Here is a 17,935-nt window from a genome sequence, read left to right as displayed (position 1 = left end):
TGCTCCAGGGGGTGAGACTGGAGATCAATAAAGCCCCCTGAGATCCTTGCATGAAAGGTGCTATGTAAGTAAAAGAATGTTTGCTGGGAAAGTTGGGGTGAGCATTCTTTGGGGGTCTATGCTGCCTCCTTAATAGGGCTCTCTCTGTCTCCTCCCCCCCTCTCCCCGCTATGAAAGCTGAATCAGCGCAGTGTGCACACCGCGAAGTCCCCATCTCCACCGAGTGCTGGGGGATTTCCTTCTACACCAAGCTCTGTTGCTCTTGGCCCGGCTCCACCTTTTCATACACAAGCGAGGTAGTGTGAGGTTAGCCTGGCGAGGATTCCAACAGAAAGCCGAGCGTCGGCCTGCAAAGCCAGCTGGCTGCTGGCTTTGTGGGACAGGGGGAAGGAGGTCACCGCCGGCTTATGGTGGAACAACGGGAAGTGAAAGCACGGAACTGCCTGGAAATCATGTGCTGCTAGAAAAGGACCCTACTGATCTGCCCAGGATATCATCTCTGGGACCACTGCAGAGTTTCTAGTGTGCAGGGGATGCCACCGCCTCTCCTGCCCATGCATGTGTGAAGCTCTGACCTTTCTGGGGTCCAAAAGCAGCTCTGCAATGGGCCAGGCTGAATGGCTTGGGTTGCTGACATAACATCTGGCTGCTGAAAGAGGGCGGAATGGAGTCCTTCGAGATGTAGCTGCGGTTAGTGGGGGAGATGAGCCGGACATCCTGTCTGCGCTTTGCTCAAGTCACCTGCAGAGCAGGGATGGGCTCTGAACAGTCTATCCCATTCGCTGACAGCCAGGCTTGGGAGGGTTTGAGCGCCGAGCCGGCAAACACTTACACATCATATTGCTAACGACACTTGTCTCCTTTGTGAACTGCTTTGAGATCTGCGGATGCAAAGTGCGATGTAAGAGCTCAGGATTATTATATAAGCTTCATGAGTAAAGTTAATCACATCTGTGTTTGGAGGACTGGGCCTTGATTTGTCTTTCTTACGAGTTTTGACTCGAGAGGGAACCAAGCCACAAAGTTTATGTCTGGATTAGGCTCTGGATCCAAACTTCCCCCCAAAGTACATGGAAGTTTGGAGCTGGGGGCTAAGTTTCTCAGCTGCCACAGCACTAAGGGGTTCAAATACTAGGGGAATGGGCTGCCTCATAAAAATGAGAAAGACAGACAGGCTCAGTCTAGACATTTGGGCCAGTAATGATAATCAGATAATGCCAGAGGTGGGGGATATTCACCAGAGCAGAGATCTTGGGTCTAACTTGGATGGATAGCGAATTATGTTGACTTCCAAGGTCATTTTCCTGCCCCCCAGTCTTAATTAAATTAAAAATGTTGCAATCAGAAAATTAACCCCACCTCCAACATCAACGGATAAAAAGGGCCAAGTTCTATTCTTACTTCCCTTGGTGTAAAAACCAGAGTTAATTCCAGTGAAGTCAGCAGAATGACTCTGATTCACACCAATGGGAGAGCAGGATTTGATCCCAAGTATTGCTCATTCCAAATGTAAAGGCCTGAACAATTCAAGATTCAGAAGGAAAACCAGACGGTTGCACAGTAATGAATTTCATAGTCCTTAATGGTCAGATAGAACTGACCGCAAAGGAGGGCCCCCATAGGCGGTCTGTGTGTCTGAAGTATTTACATAGCTCCAATCACTAGAGTATTTATTAATCATTATTATTATTTGTATTGCAGTAGCACTTAATAGATCCAGTCATGGAGCAGGATTCCACTATTCTAGGTGCTATGCAAACACCAAACAAAACGACAGTCCCTGCCCCAAACACCTTACAATCTACGGTATGTATTTGTCTACAGGGATAGAATGTTGGCTCATAGGGTTTTATCAGTCCCGATCGCTACTGCAAGATTATAAACCATTGGGTTCTTTTTGGCAGAGGCAGCAATGATATTTACCCCGGGTTTGTACAGCCCCTAGCACAATGGGGGTCCTGATTTGGATTGGAGGCCTGCAGGCCCTACTGCAATACAACTCATAATAGGAATAACTTACCAGTTAAATCAAATTCTTTATCAAACCCTTTAATAATTAGCGTTAAGGAGGAACTGGAATGTTTTTAAACCCTGTCAAAAGCTCAGAATTCCACAGGCTGCGCCTCCCCGTGAATATTAATGTTAATACCTAGCCTGTCTCTCCCAGAGCACTTCACAAAGGAGGGTAAGTAGCATTAGCCCTTTTTTACAGATAGAGAAATTGAGGCACAGGGAAGCAAAGTGATTTACCCAAGGCCTGCAGCCATTCAACAGAAGAGGAGGGAGTTGAACACATGCATACTGATTTGCAAGCCAACTTTCCTAACTACCAGACTGCACTGCTTCTTGTCCCTAGCAGCGGCAGGAGGAATGATGTCTGTTGAACTCAGGTCACGGGAGGTAAAGGAAGGAAAGTGTGATTTTCAATTCTTTCCCTCTGAGCTGAGGTTATCTGTGGTGCTCTCATGCACCTGGGTCTCGGGGAACCTAAGCAGCCAGTGGATTGAAATATTGCTTTGTGTAATGCAAAGTTTTCAGTTCCCCTTTAGGGCCCAGGCAGAGAGAGCTGCTGGGCCTGCTTTCTGCCGCCTCCAGCTGTTTTTTGTTGCAGGCTTGTTGGCGGCCTTGCCTTGCTGGCAGCTAACAGCCTGTGCATGTTTTGGAATCCTGACCATTCTGCCCTTCGCTTCCGACAACTTAAGCCTCAGTGACTTTTATTCTGTTCAAAACAAAGCGTAGCAAAGAGCACATTGCATGAGGCAGCTCTCAGTCCTGGGATGCGTGCGCATTTGTGGGTAGCAATGGATACGGGACATAGATGTGCTCAGATCTGCATGTGTGTTCAGATGATTGTGAGTGTGGTGTAGATGTCTCAGGAGGGGTTTAGATATCAGGGTAGTGTGTGTGTGTGTGTGTGTGCGCGCGCGCATGCACAGGAAGCTAGCAATATGAGTCAGTGTGTATCTATGTAATTATCAGTGGGACATAAGGTGTGAGTTATACATCACTGAGTGGGTGTGAGCTGGTGTAACTTACATGCTGAAGCAGCGGTGGGTGCACCAGAGAGGAATAGCAGGAAATTCAGAGAACAAGGGATGGCCTGATTTATGTTACCCCTTCTCAGCCTCTCTCCTCATGTCAGTTGCTTTTCCTGCAACACCCATCCAGCTTCTACCTCCTTCATGTACAACTTACACCAACTGGCACCAGCTTAGCAACATCTAACATACAGGCCACTTTACATCTCCTCTCAACTTTGCTCCGTGTGAATGGGTGCAGGAAGTCAGAGGACATGTACCTGGCATGGGGCGTGTCGGCCATAAGGAACAATCTTGCACTGGCGCCTGGGACAGGGTCTGGATGAACTAATAGGTCTTTTCCATCAGAGACAGAGGCAGCAGGTGAGAGAGAGGAAAACAGAGAGAGAGAGATGGAAGGGGAAGAGGTTTGGGGTTGTGTGGGTGGCTGTTGAGTGAAATGTTGGGGCCTGAGGTGCCCTGGCAATTGGTGGTGACTGAGGGGTTGCCGGGAGGAATGCTGGGGTCTGGGGGTGCCCTGGCAGTCGGGGGTGCTGGGGTGTGAAGGTGTGGGGGTGGTGACGAGTGACTGGGGGGCTGCCAGGTGGAATGTTGGGGTCTGGGAGTGCCCTGGCAGTCGGGAGTGACAGTTGGATAGTTCTGTTCAGTGAGGAGAGAAAGCAGAGTGAGAAGGGCGAGACGCTTTTGGCATCTAGGCAGGGCTGGCTCCAGGTTTTCTGCTGCCCCAAGTGGCAAAAAAAAAAAAAAAGCTAATTGGCGGCACTTCGGCAGCAGCTGAGTCGCGCTGCTCCATTCTTTGTTGGCGGCAGGGGTGGCTCTAGCCATTTCACCGCCCCAAGCACGGCGGCATGCCGCTGGGGGTGCTCTGCCGGTTGCCAGTCCCATGGCTCCAGTGGACCTCCCGCAGACATGTCTGCGGAGGGTCCGGTGGTCCCGCAGCTCCGGTGGACCTCCTGCAGGCGTGCCTGCAGATGCTCCACCGAAGCCGCGGGACCAGTGGACCCTCCGCAGCCACACCTGAGGGAGGTCCACCGGAGCAGTCTGCCACCCTCCTGGGAACCAGCAGAGCGCCCCCCCGTGGCATGCCGCCCCAAGCACACGCTTGGCGTGCTGGGGCCTGGAGCCGCCCCTGGGCGGCGGGTCCTTCACTCCCTCTTTTCCTCTTCGGCGGCAGCTCAAAGAGGAAGCAAGAGACTGAGGGACCCGCCGCCGAATTCCCGCTGAAGACCCAGACGTGCTGCCCCTTTGTATTGGCCTCCCCAAGCTCCTGCTTCCTTCGCTGGTGCCTGGAGCCGGCCCTGCACCTAGGATCCTCTTTCCTGTTCCAAGCAGCCCTAGCTGCCTGCACTCTGAGGGCCCAGGGAAGAAGCATGACGGCCGAGTGAGGGGATGATCGGGGGTTCGGTGCCTGATGGGGTCAGCTCCCCAGAAGGCTGCCCTGTGACCTGGCTGGGCACAGCTTGGATGTGGCCAGACTCCCCCCACCAAAGCAGCTGGACTCCCTTCCCCCATCCCCCACACTGATGTCCATAAGCTCCCAGGACAGCAGGACTTCACATAGGTAACGGGGAGATTTCTGGGCTTGCAGAGGGTTTATTTCACCCTCCGAAGGAGGGGCTGGGCGCTCATCTGTCATCGGGATCTCTCCATCCCCTGTCCATTCCCCTGGGATGTTCTGGGCTTGCAGAGGGTTTATTTCCTGCCCTGTTGCACCCTCCCAAGGAGGGGCTGGGTGTTCGTCTGTCATCGGGATCTCTCCATCCCCTGTCCATTCCCCTGGGACGTTCTGGGCTTGGTCAAAGTACTGTCTGGCCATCAGATGTCCTGGGACGTATGGGCCACTGTGGGAAAGGCATTGATACCGGATTCCTTACGAGCCAGCAGTGCCCAACGCACCCAGCAGCTCACCCTCTGAGTCCTAGTAAATCTACTAGGACATCACTGGAGCGCTTACCCTCAGATGCATGGAGAGCCGGTTCTGACACAGCAATCTGGGGAGGGGAAAGGATCTAGGCTGCAGCCCTGGTGCCAGGGGTGGGGTGGAAACATGGTAAAAGAATCCTTGACATAACGAGGCAGATTCTCATTACATTGCGGCCTTTTCAATGGCAATGGAAAGCTGCATTAAAGGCGGTGTAAATTCATGCCCATGTTAATGCCCTTACGCTGCCTGAGGGGCCTTGGCATAAAGGAGGGTCTGACTTACCAAATCAATTCCTACGTATGTTTACCCCACTGCGGAGTATATTTGCTCCATCCCTCTCTCTGGGGGCACCAGGGTATCATACTTGGCAAGCTATTCTCTGGAAGCAGCACCAAGCCCCATGTATGGGGAGGCCCCCGAGATACCACACCTGCCATCAAGGGAAAGCAGAAGGTAACAAGGTAGATGCTAATGTGACCAGTGAGACACTGGACTCAGCCCTCGTCCATGCAGAAGGCACTAGGGAAACAGGACAGTCTCACAGCATATGCACAATATACCCTCTCCGTGAATCCGCTCAGACGACACACTGCATCCCTGCCTGGTAAGATTAACATCACAATGTGACAGCACTGCCCTGTCTCTCGTGAAGGCATTGTCAGGGCAGAACGATGCAAGGTTTGCAATCCAGCCGTCTGGCATCACTAGGCAATTCTTTTTCCCCCAGCAGTTTAAACACAACTGGGTGGCAAACTACACAGGTCTGGATCAGCAACTTACTTTCTGAGGGCTTGTCTCCAAGTCCTGCCCCTTCCTGGAATTCACTGCTAACTAGTACATGCAGAACGCAGCGTTTGTTTGTCGGAAAGAGGCAAAGGAGCACAGGGCTGGGGTCTCCGGCAGCTAAAGTAATCAAAGTGGGGTCTATAGGTCTCCCTATCCCAGGCCAATTGACGTCAGTGGAAACTGACTGGCTTCCATGGGCCTTCAGCTAGCTTTTGGTCACCCTCAGCTTTAAGAGAGAGTGTTACGGCCAGTGGAGACGATGGATCCCAGCATGCAATGTCCCATCTCAGCTCTGCCCGCTTGGCCATGCACATCACAACAGAGCACTGAATGCTGGGACCAGTAGGTTGCACCTCTGTAATGAAGATCAGAGAAGCTGCAATCTGTTCCATTTTATGGGCAGCCCTAACTATTGATACCGCCCTTGGCTGAGCAAACCGGGAGGACCTGTCCTACGATCCCTTTGGAAGCTCACCAGTCCGTTGCAGTTGCTGATGGCGACTTTGGAGTTCAGGTACTGATCCTGCAAGTGGCCTGCATAGTGGCACTCCTCGTGGAAGTCGTGCTGCCAGTCCACCCCGTCCCGCTTCCAGTACTCCACCGTGAAGTGCTCGGCCAGCAGGTTGGAGTGCAGGGTCAGGTTGAGGAGGAACTGGGTGTGGTGGGCGGAGACCTTATAGAAGACTCGCCGCTCAGCGGCATCGTAGGATAGGGAGCCCAGGTTGCGCCGGGAGCGCCGCTTCAGCTGGCTTCTCATGTCAAAGGTGAGGAAGTCCCCGTTTTGGTCCACTTGGATGGGGAAAGCGATTTCATAGTGATCGAGGCTGGAGAGGAACTCCTCTGGAGGGCATAGCAAACACAGTGACAGTCATGTTCTGGAGAGACAGGGAGGTCAGGAGACCTGGGGCAGAGTAAAAGCCAACGCAATTCTCGGCTGCAGGGACATGTCAAAATCAGAGAGAGGACCATCCTTCTCTATAGAGCTCTGGTAAGATTGCAGCTAACGCACTGCACCCAGCGCTGCACAGATCAATAGCAAGGATGGCCCAGTGGAGGCAGGAAGGATGGTTGAGTGGTTAGGGCACAAGCCTGAGATGCAGGATACCTGGATCCCCTGCTCTGCCACAGACTCCTATGAGACCTTGGGCAAGTGACTTAGGACTCCTCAACACTAGATGCTGCATGATGGCGAGCGAGCTCTCTCCCATCAGCATCATGACTCCACCTCCCCGAGCATCAGTAGCTCTGTCAGCGGGAGAGTGTCTCCTGCCAACGTTGCGCTGTCCACACCAGTGCTTAAGTCGGAGTAACTTATGTTGCTCGGGGGGCGGCTTTTCCACACCCCTGAGTGACTTAAGTTATACTGAAGTCAGCGCTAGCGTGTGCAAGTCACTTAGTCTCTCTGTGCCTCAGTTTCTCATCTCTAAAATGGGGACAAATTACAGCTATTTATTTCTGAAATTCTTAGATCAGGGGTTTATTTCCTTGGGTTTGCAAACAGGTGCCAAGGGATCATGATGACCCTGCTGCCTTTCCCATATTGCTGTATGGGCCAGGGTTCCCCACTAGATGGAACAGGGGTCCTGGAATGGGAAAGGTGGTCCCAGAACAGTAAACGCTGAGAATTACTGTCCTAGAGGGAAGGTCTCACAGCTGTGCACTAAAGCACAGAGGGTGGACTAATGGTTTAGCAAATGAAATCATAAACCCAGAGCATTATGTTGAGAAGAGGGAAGGAAACGTGCTCTTTGACCAAACAATCATTGACTGTCTACAACCTGGTACTGAAGACAAGGGTGCTACTCTGCAATTTCCATGATCAATTTTTAAAGGACAGATACGACAATAACTACCTTCTCGTCCAGTGGTTCTCAAACAGGGGTACACATACCCCTAGGGGCAGGCAGAGGATGCACCCCCTGGAAGACAACTCATCCAGATATTTGCCTTATTTTACAACAGGCTACTTAAAAAGCACTAGCGAATTCAGTACAAACTAAAATTTCACACAGACAATAACTTGCTTATACTGCTCTATCTACTATCCACTGAAATGTAAGTACAATATTTATATTCCAATTGGTTTATTTTATAATTACATGGTAAAAATGTGAAAGTCAGCAGTTTTGTTCAGTAATAGCGTGCTGTGACACTTACGTATTTTTATGCCTGATTTTGGAAGCAAGTTGTTTGTAAGTGAGCTGTAACTTGGGGGTACACAAGGCAAATCAGACTCCTGAAAGGGGGACAGTAGTTGAGAGCTACTGTGCTAGTCGTTCAGCAGAGCCATCGATTTTAATAAGTGATTGTGCTTTTTCGTTAGCAACTCAGCTCGACAGTCTGAGGTTCCTTCAGAACTTTGGGATGTACCATCTGGTCCTGATGATTCACTGTTATTAATTATTATTATCATCATCATCATTTATATGATGAAGCACCAAGAGAGATCAGGACCCTGTTGTGATAGGCATGGTTCAAAACCCTGCTCAGAGTCCCTGCCTTGAAAATCTTACAATCAAAATAAGAGAGACAAGGGGGAGGGAAACCAGAGTTCAAGATCACACAATAGGCTAGTGGCACAATCAAGAAAGGAACCTACCGCGGCCAGTACCCTTCCCTCTAGGCACTTCTGTCACTTGTTGCACTTTAACTTATCAACTTCTTCTATCACCACCTCCTCCTCCAATGCGTCAGTCTCTGAAAACAGTCCACCACCACCTAGCATATGTGATCTAACAAGGTCCCAGTCCTAGACGTCTGACTGCACTTGTAGGGGAACACGACACCTTTCTCCATCCAAAAGATTGACTCCATGTAATGTTTACTGCTGTGGTTCCCAAACTTTTTCATGCCATGACCCCCTCTGGGCTCACCTGTGTTAACCAGGCCCCAGGGTCTGAGACAGAGCCCCGCAACCCAATCGGGACTCAGTGGGACCAGGCGACGCATGCTGGGTTCGGGTTGCGTCTAGGTTAACCACCAGTCCCTTATTTTGAGATGTATTGAAATAACTGGTCGTGACTGATTCCATTCTAGAGGAAAGTGAAGCATATAATAATTGCATGATGTACTTGAGGGCAGTAGAAATGTACGTTTGAGTGACAAACCCATGCTGTGCTAAAGGAAATGGGGTTTCCCTAAAACGTCCCTTAAAATGAAATGTTGTCCCAGATTTTTCACACGGTTTCCCCTTATTCACATCCAATGAATCACCCTAGCTGGGCCAGGTTGTCTTCTGACCCCCTTGGGCTTGGCTTAGGTTGGCTCCCCTCCTCCTACTCAAGGGATTGGCACAGCGGTGGCTATAAGCCCCATCCCTGCTGGCTGCCGCCACCTTGCGGTGCCAACCCAAGCATGGCACAGCCAGGCAGTGCCGGACAGTTGGGGCAGGGCAAGCAGCTGCCCCTCGCAATGCAGCACACACATCTCATGACCTCCTGATGCTCTTTCATGTTTCATGATCCTCCCCTCCTCAGTCCCCTCAGCAGTATGACCCACAGTTTGGAAAACACCGCTCTAGAGAAACTTCTCGAATTGCCAGAGTGGTTCAGACCTGTGCTCTAGCGAGCCCAGTATCCAGTCATGTTGTAATCTACCTGTAGGGCATGTCCTCCTAACCCCCAGTAGCTAGAGGCTGATTTATGCCCTGAAGCATGAGCTTTTCATGGCAAGGATCAGGAGAAGTTCTACCCTGTTGGACTTACCTGCTCATTTTGTCCAAGGGACTTGCTGTACGGTTTGCATTCTTTTTCTTGTTGTTTTCTAAGCAACCGGGGAGAAGTCAGGCTGCCCTGAGGTGGCTGCATTTTGCCTGGCTCCACAATGCCCATCTTCAAAGCCATCTTAAATCTGGACTCCAAATTACACTGTCACCACATGCCCCGCTCTGGAACGTTTACTTTCCTTCGAATGCATTTTCCAGCGTGGGATCTTGACAGAGTGGTTTCTTGGGCTACTGCTAATGGAACAATCCTTCCTACTGGCTGGGTCTAGGGGTTACGTCCGGACCTTCCAAACCATAAACACCTCTGGCACCTATTCCTTGGCCTGACCAACCAGAAGTGACGATTTTATTTTCACTCCTGCTTCGGCTTCCCCCATACCAGACCACATCTTGTGCGATGCAGCCGGGCAAACAGGAAAAGCTATTTCCACTTAAGGAATGACTGGCAGCCTGGAGAAACTTGCTGCTACCGGAAACATTTTGTTTTTCTTTCTGTTCTCTCCAGTCTGCCACATGGGCAGAAGGAAGCCTGGCTAGGAGTGGTGAGAGCAGGGGGCTGGGAGCCAGGAGCTGGGCTCTCTGCCACTGACATTATTGCGTGCCGCTAATCACAGAACAGAAAGGTGCATTGTCCAGTGGCTAAAGCATTAGCTTAGGCTGTGAGAGATCCAGCTTCAAGTCCCTGGTTCGACACAGACTCCCTGTGTGACCATGGGCAAGTCACTTAGCCTCACTGTGCCTCAGTTTCGTATGAATAAAATAGGAATAACAGCATTGCTCTACCTTCCAGCCCCTGCCCAAAACAGCTTACAATCTAGTGTACCGAAGACAGACAGACAGACATAGAGAGGTTCTATCTATCAGCCTGTAAAGTGGGGATAAAAACGACAGCCTGCCTGATAGGGGGCTATGAGGATTTTTTAATGTGTGGGAAGTGCTTTGAGATCCTTGGCTGGAAGAGGGGCAAAGTTACTCTTATACCCCTGAGATTCAAGCAGCGACAGAGGTGGAACTGGTAGGTGTCAGGAGAGGGATCTCCACCTGCCCCCCCAGTTCCTGGGAGAGAACTGATTTCCTGGGCTGGTCTGACGTGCCGCAAGCTCACCCCCGGCAAGGCAATTCCATCCGAAAGCTCCCCGTGAATGAGGACTGAGAATGCTGGGGGCCGGGAATCGGCCACAGAGCCTCTCTGCTGTAGGCCAACGGTTGGAATCTAGCCGTGTGTAATAGCGAGCGGCTGGCTGGTGGTCGAGCTTAGAGGGGTGCTGTCAATTCACAGGCTGCACTTCTGTGGGAAAATGGTTAAGCAACTCTAGATAATCTGCCCCGGGCCCTGCTCCTGTGCTTCTCCCTTCCCTAGAGTATTACAGGGGCTCCCCCTACCCTGCTCCATTAAAGGGGCTCTCCCGCTCTGCCTGCCCCGCTCCATTACAAGGGCTCCCCCGCTACCCCTGCCGTGCTCCATTACAGGGGCTCCCCTGCTCCCCTGGCCTGCTTCACTGCTGGGGCTCCCTGTCCAGCTTTGCCTTGCTGCATTACAGTGGCTCCCCTGTTCCCTCCTATCCTGGGGGACTACAGAGGCTCCCCCACCCATTGGCATTACAGGGCCCCTCCTCTTCCGTTGCCCAGCATTGCAGGAGAACAAACCTCTCTGGACCTTAGCCAGCCCCGTTCCTTCCCGAAAATCCAGTCCTGTTCTCTCTCCTTGCAGCCACTCATGCTGTATTAATAGACCTTGGCGTGACTCGTAGTATTGTACCCATCTGGACCAAAGGGGTTTGCACAGGTGATAAGGCGCCTGCCGTTTCCCACAAGCTCTCCAGCAGCGACTGCATTACTAGAGAGAGACCATACTGAGCCCTGGGGGAACAGAACTTGCTGGGCCGTTCGGGCTGGATGGCGGGAACACTCTCAGACCCCATTTGAGGTCTCCCATCCGCTCTAGAGAGGGGAAACGCATCTGCAAGGGAGCGTGAGGGGGTGCCAGGAGGGGGACAGAGACAGACTGAGCGGAAGCAGCAGACACAGAGTGGGAGTGTTGGGGAGGAAGGGAGACAGCAAGGAGGAGATGGAAAGCGGTGAAGGGGGACCAGAAAGAGGTGGCCTCAGGAGGGGAAGAGGGAGCGTGACATGGGAAGGGGGAGGCAGGAAGGCGCTCCCTGCCAAGTGGCGCCCTTTGTTCCAGATAGGCCAGGACCTTGTCTCAGTTCCTGCATTTCGTACCGCCGCATGGTTGCCTGGGATTATGGGATTAAAGGAAGCCAGAGCTTCCCTGGCCTTGTTACCACCGGCAGCAGCCCATTCACACATTTCATAATGGATGGGTGAGAAAAATGCCCTCCGGCTCCCAAAGCTCAGATTGCTCTGGGACCCCCTGCCTTGAGGCAGCTGGGCTACACAGAACAGCAGTACTGGGTCAGAGCAATGGTCCATCCAGCCCAGTATCCAGTCTTCTGACAGTGGCCGGTGCTAGGTGCTTCAGAGGGAATGAACAAAAAACAGTAATTATCAAGTCATCCAAGCCCAGCATCCGGCAGTCAGAGGTTTAGGGCCACCCAGAGCATGGGGCTGTGTCCCTGCCCATCTTGGCTAATAGCCATTGATGGACTGGTCTGCCAGGAACTTATCTAGTTCTTTTTTGAACCCAGTTATATTTTTGGCCTTCACAACATCCCCTGGCAAGGAGTTCCACAGGCTGGCTGTGCGCTGTGTGAAGAAATACTTCCTTTTGTTTATTCTAAACCAGCTGCCTATTAATTTCATTGGATGACTCCATATTCTTGTGTTATGTGAAGGGGTAAACACTTCCTTATTCACTTTCTCCACACCAGTCATGACTTTATAGACCTCTCTCATATCCCCCCTTAGTCTCCTCTTTTCTAAACTGAACTGGCCCAGTCTTTTTAATCTCTCCTCATATGGAAGTGGTTCCTACCCTTAATCATTTTTGTTGCCCTTCTTTGCCTCTTTTCCAATTTTAATAGACCTTTTTTGAGATGGGCCAACCAGAGCTAGACACAATACTCAAGGTGCAGGTGTACCATGGATTTATATAGTGGCATTATGATATTTTCTGTCTTATTATTTATCCTTTCCCTAATGGTCTCTAACATTCTGTTCGCTTTTTTGACTGCTGCTGCACGCCAAGCAGATAGTTTCACAGATCTAGCCACGTTCACTCCAAGATCTCTTTCTTGAGTGATAACAGCTAATTTAGACCTCGTCATTCTGCACATGCAGTGGGGATTATATTTTCCAATGTGCATCACTTTGCATTTGTCAACACTGAATTTCATCTGTGAATTTGTTATCCCATCACCCAGTTTAGTGAGATCCCTTTGTAATTCTTTGCAATCCGCTTTGGACTTAACTGTCTTAAGTAGTTCTGTATCATTGTACATTTTGCCACCTCACTCTTCACCTCCTTTTCCAAATCATTTATGAATATGGTGAAAAGCACTGGTCCCAGTACAGATCCCGGAGGGACAGCACTATTTATCTCTCTCAATTGTGAAGACTGACCATTTGTTCCTACCCCTTTCTTTCTTATCTTTTAGCCAGTTATTGATCCATGAGTGATCCTTCCCTCTTATCCCATGACTGGTTACTTTGCTAAAGACTTTTTGGCGTGGGACCCTGCCAAAGGCTTTCTGAAAGTCCAAGTACATCATATCCACTGGAGCACCCTTGTACACATGCTTGTTGACTCTATCTAAGAATTCTAATAGACTGGTGAGGCATGATTTCCCTTTACAAAAGTTGTGTTGACTCTTGGTGTTCATCTGTGCACGTGACATCTCTCAGCTCATCCCCCACTTCTTTCTATTTTCCTCTGCTCAGACCAACACTGCCACTAAACTCTTCCATTTCTCTCTCCAGGGCATCCATGCCTCCACACTCCCACAGAATGGCTCTCGCTACCTCGCACCCTGACTACTGCAGTCCCCGATCCTGGCCTCCTAGCCTCTCACCTCACTCCTCTCCAGTCTGTTTATAAATGATCTAATCCTGAATGTGTGTAGCTTCAACTTCTAGCCATCAGATCTTGTTATACCTTTCTCTGCTAGAACCTTCATTGTGTGTAGGTACTCAGAGACTGGGATCAAGATAGCCCTTAACCTTCTGCCTGAGAAGCTAAATAGATCGAGTTCCTCGAGTCTATCACGATAAGGCATGTTTTCCAGGCCTTTAATCATTTTCGTGGCTCTTCTCTGAACCCTTCCCAGTTCATCGACATCCTCTTTGAATTGTGGACACCAGAACTGTGCGCAGTATTCCAGTAGCAGTCACAGGGGTTACAAACACAGGAGTAAGACAGTGCCTATTCCCATCATATTCTGGCTCCCTTTGACAGACATCGAGCTAAACCTCCACTGATGGGTGGGATTGCATCTGAACAGCTTTCTAGCTCGCAGAAGTGACAGGAACTGTCCGTGGTACCATAAATTGGTGGACGTCTATCCCATAATTTTTCCCTTCCTCGCCATATGGGCAGCAGCTTGGATTGCTCTAAACCAGGATCTTATCAGATTACTGCTCTGGCACCATGCCTAGCACAGCAAAATCATACCAGAATAATGTTCCACAATTGAGAGTGCAGGCTAAATGCATTTACACGTGGGCCCCACCTATAATGAAAGGCAGCGTGCCGTAGTGACTGGAGCACAGGGATATTATGGATTCCAAGGCCAGAAGGGGCCAATCTGATCATCTAGTCTAACCCAGTGTGTAACACTGACCAGAGAACTGCTCAGAAATAATTCCTGCTTAAACGTGAGCACATCTTTTAGAAAAACACACACCTCTGAGCTAAGAAGTCCTGAGTTCTAATCCTACTCGGATGCTAACTAACCGAGCAGCCTTGGGCACCTCACACAGGCCAAAACCAGTGGGTGCTTCTACAAATGTTGGTTTTTAATTGCTCTGTGCCTCAGTTTCCACATCTGCCAAGTGGGGAGTGTCAGGGGATCCACTCATTGCAGGGGACACCTCTGCCTGGCTGCTCTGAGGGTTAGCTCTTTCCAGGCCTGAGGCCCCCTTCTGCAGCTTGCTGCCTGCCCTGCTGCCGGTCTCAGTCTTGCTGTCTCTCCGGCACCTCTCTTTCTCTCCGGGTGCTGCAGCTTCCTCTTCAGGACTTGACCCTCCAGCCAGGTCACTATCCATGTTTCCTTCTTACAAGGTACCAAAGTCTCTCCTGATAAATGGGCAGATAGATGATGCCATAGTTGCCATTATGGGGGACAATGCTATGACAGGAACTGTTCATGGGAGAACAGTGGCAGAGGGAAATGGAATCACCAGAAACATACATAACTTCACATTTCTGTGTGGCTTAGTGTTGTGGCAGGACATACTGTTTGAAATAGATGTTGTAAGCAAGAGACTCCAAGGTGTTGACCTTGATATCTGGAGCAATGGGACAACTGGACAAAGCAAAGTCATACCTACAGTCTTACCACTCAGATGAGGGATTTCAAAATGGTCTGAAGAGTGCACAGAAGCTGGCAGAGAAACTTCACACTGAAGCTATTTTCCCACCCATTCAGGAATACAAGAGTGACCGAAGACGATGACATTTTGATTACGAGGCATGGGATAATCCCACAAGAGATCCCAAACAGCAATTCAAAGTTGAATTCTTTAACCAGGTGCTAGATAGTGCAATACAGTCAGTTGAAGAACGTTTCATGCAGCTCAAGGGACCCAGCAGTACATTTGGGATGTTGTATGATATTCCCAAACTCCTCACTATACCTGAAAAAGACCCACACCAGCAATGCAAGGCACTAGAGACAGTGTTGACACATGATGACATGCACGATATTGATGCGAGTGATTTAGGTGATGAACTGAAAGCCCTTTCAAGATACATTTCAGCAGGATCAACTCCAAAGGCTGTTCTGGAATATACAGGGCCGGTGCAACCATTTAGGCAACGGGCACTAGGATTTGGGGGGGCGCCGTTTTCTTTGGCAGTGACCGGTGGCTGGATCTTTGGCCGCCCCGGTCGCTGCTGGCATTTAGGCGGAGGGAGCTAGGGCAGGGGAATGCGGGGAGAACCACCTGCAGCAAGTAAGGGGGGGGTGGCACTCAGGGGAACTCCCCGCCCCAGCTCACCCCTGCCCTGCCTCCTCCCTGAGCACTCCGTCGCTGCTTCACTTCTCCCGCCTCCCAGGCTTGTGGCGCCAATCAGCTTAGGCGCGGAGCAGAGGTGAGCTGGGGCGGGGAGGGTGCCTCAGGGTGGAGGGTGGGGAGCTGCAGCAAGGGGCGCCTCAGGGCAGAGGGGGCGAACTGCCACGGGGGGGTGGGCACGCCTCAGGGCAGAGGTGCGGGGAGGGGGAGGGCGCAAGGTGGAAGTTTCGCCTAGGGTGCGAAACATCCTAGCACCGGCGCTTGGAATATCTGTGCGCAAATAAGATGACCACCCTCTTTCCAAATGCTTTCGTTGCTCTGCACATACTTCTAATACTTCCTGGAACAGTTGCCAGTGGAGAATGCAGCTTCTCCAAGCTGAAGTTGATACAAACACATCTACGCTCCACAATGCCACAGGAGAGGCTGGTCGGCCTTGCAACCGTCTCAACAGAGCACGAGCTGGCCCAGGCTGTGGCCCTTCAGGAAGCAGTACAAGTCTTTGCACTCAAGAAGGCACGGAAAGCAGCACTTTGATTATTCAAACAGATAAAAATGCCACTGTTACATTTGCTGTTCAGGTGTTTGAAAGTTAAGTGTTACTTAAAGTTTTTGAACAAGGTATTTTAAGTTGTTTGTTCTCCTGTATTGGGGTAGGTAGCAGAGCAGTACCATGAGAGAAGTAGAACAGGAAGAAGGCAGAATTGAGACCTTTCAAAGTTTTGGCCCAAGCAAGGGGGCATGGGGGAGTCACTTGAGCTCCCCGCCTCAGGTGCCCAAATGTTGTGGGCCAGCCCTGGGTGCGCTGAATGAACTGCACCGGATCCCAGGACTGGAGCAGCAGGGGGTCCCGTAGATTTGGACTGAGATGCATTGACAGAACTGAGTCGGGGGTCAAGCCTTGGCAGCAGGTGTTGTTCCAGGTGAGGTGCTTTGGCAGAACTGCGTGGGGTAGTTAAGTTTTCATTGGAGTTTATTTAGTGCAGGGAATAAGGTAATGCAGCTGGAGGGAGGTGTGAACTGACTGATGCAGGAAGCCCAGAACATTCAGAAGAGGAATTGCCAGAGCCTTTGGCTAAAAGCACCTGGAACCGTGTTTGTTTCTGATTAAATTTCTTTTCTGCCTTTATAAAACTATGAACTGCACAGCGTCGGCGGTGGTTCTGCTTTCAGTCGCCTCTTGGTTCACCCCTGCGCGGGCTGCAGCTGGAGGAGGCCGTCCCATGGATTTGGAGCAGAGATGTGGCACTCAGACTGTACTCAGACCCCAGCCAGAATAGTTTCGTGGCTTTGTCCTTTCTTCATTGGAACTCTATGTAACAAGCAGACCACAGCCTGATGGCATTAGGCGTGTGTGCAAGGGGCCTGAATACAGCATTGAATTTAGCCTGTCTGCAGCTAGCCCCATCACTCGGAGTGCACACAATTCCCTGGGCATAATCCAACACCTGCACACGTTCACCTAAACTCGTGCACGCTGCATACAGACCGACAGACACAACCGGCCTGCATTACCACACGCTGACTCATAGATGCATTCATACATTCACTACCAGATGACATGCACATGTTCCCAAAAGTACACAGACGGACACCCCGCCCACCCACACGCAAGCACACTCAAGCCTATAAAATCACCCACGCAACTACAGCCATCTGCACAGACACAGACCTATACATGTCCATTCATATGCTAATACAGACATATACAGACATGCACACACAGAGAAATGCCTTCAAAAACACGTGTCAATATGCACATACACGTGTCTCCCTTTTCTTCGCGACAAAGCTCTTACTCCTACTGGAGGCTCCACTCCACTGTGCGAGCTCCCTCATTCCTCTTGCTAACAGGCAGCTGCCTTTGCACTCCCTAGCTGTCATCCTGGGGCTTGATACAAACCTTATCGGTTTGCTAGCTAAGCACTGCCTAAAATCAAGGGGCGTTAAATCCCACAAGAAAAGCATCTCTCTTTCACAGGCAGACGGGGTCTAAACTAGGTTACAGATGCAACAGAGCCAGTTCTAGAGGTTTCCCTACTTTAGGGGTGGGTCCCTAGCAGAGTGGCTCTCAACCTTTCCAGATAACTGTCTGATTTGTGTTGTGCAATCCTCCCTCCAAGTTTCACCTCACTTCAAATCTACTTGCTTACAAAATCGGACCTAAAAATACAAGTGTCACAGTGAGCTATTACTGCGGCATTGCTGACTCGCTCATTTTTACCCGATCATTATAAAATAAATAGATTGGAATATAAATATTGTCCTTACCTTTCATACATAGAGCAGTATAAACAAGTCATTGTCTGGATGGGATTTTAGTCTCTATTG

The 17,935-nt window shown here is 50.6% G+C and overlaps 1 protein-coding gene across 1 annotated transcript in view; it reads right to left on the bottom strand.

Moving 5' to 3' along the window:
• The window catches only part of ADAMTS10 (ADAM metallopeptidase with thrombospondin type 1 motif 10), a 101,885-nt gene that overhangs the window by 68,561 nt on the left and 15,389 nt on the right, over window positions 1-17,935 (bottom strand). Inside the window, exon 3 of the mRNA XM_050934449.1 lies at window positions 6,224-6,588. Within this exon, the coding sequence (XP_050790406.1) occupies window positions 6,224-6,588 (365 nt within the window). The remainder of the gene's footprint in view (window positions 1-6,223; window positions 6,589-17,935) is intronic.

Source organism: Gopherus flavomarginatus, chromosome 24, assembly GCF_025201925.1.
Source record: "Gopherus flavomarginatus isolate rGopFla2 chromosome 24, rGopFla2.mat.asm, whole genome shotgun sequence".
Taxonomy (NCBI): Eukaryota; Metazoa; Chordata; order Testudines; family Testudinidae; genus Gopherus; species Gopherus flavomarginatus.
Note: the sequence above shows the minus strand (reverse complement) of the source record. Positions and strands in the feature narration are given on the sequence as shown.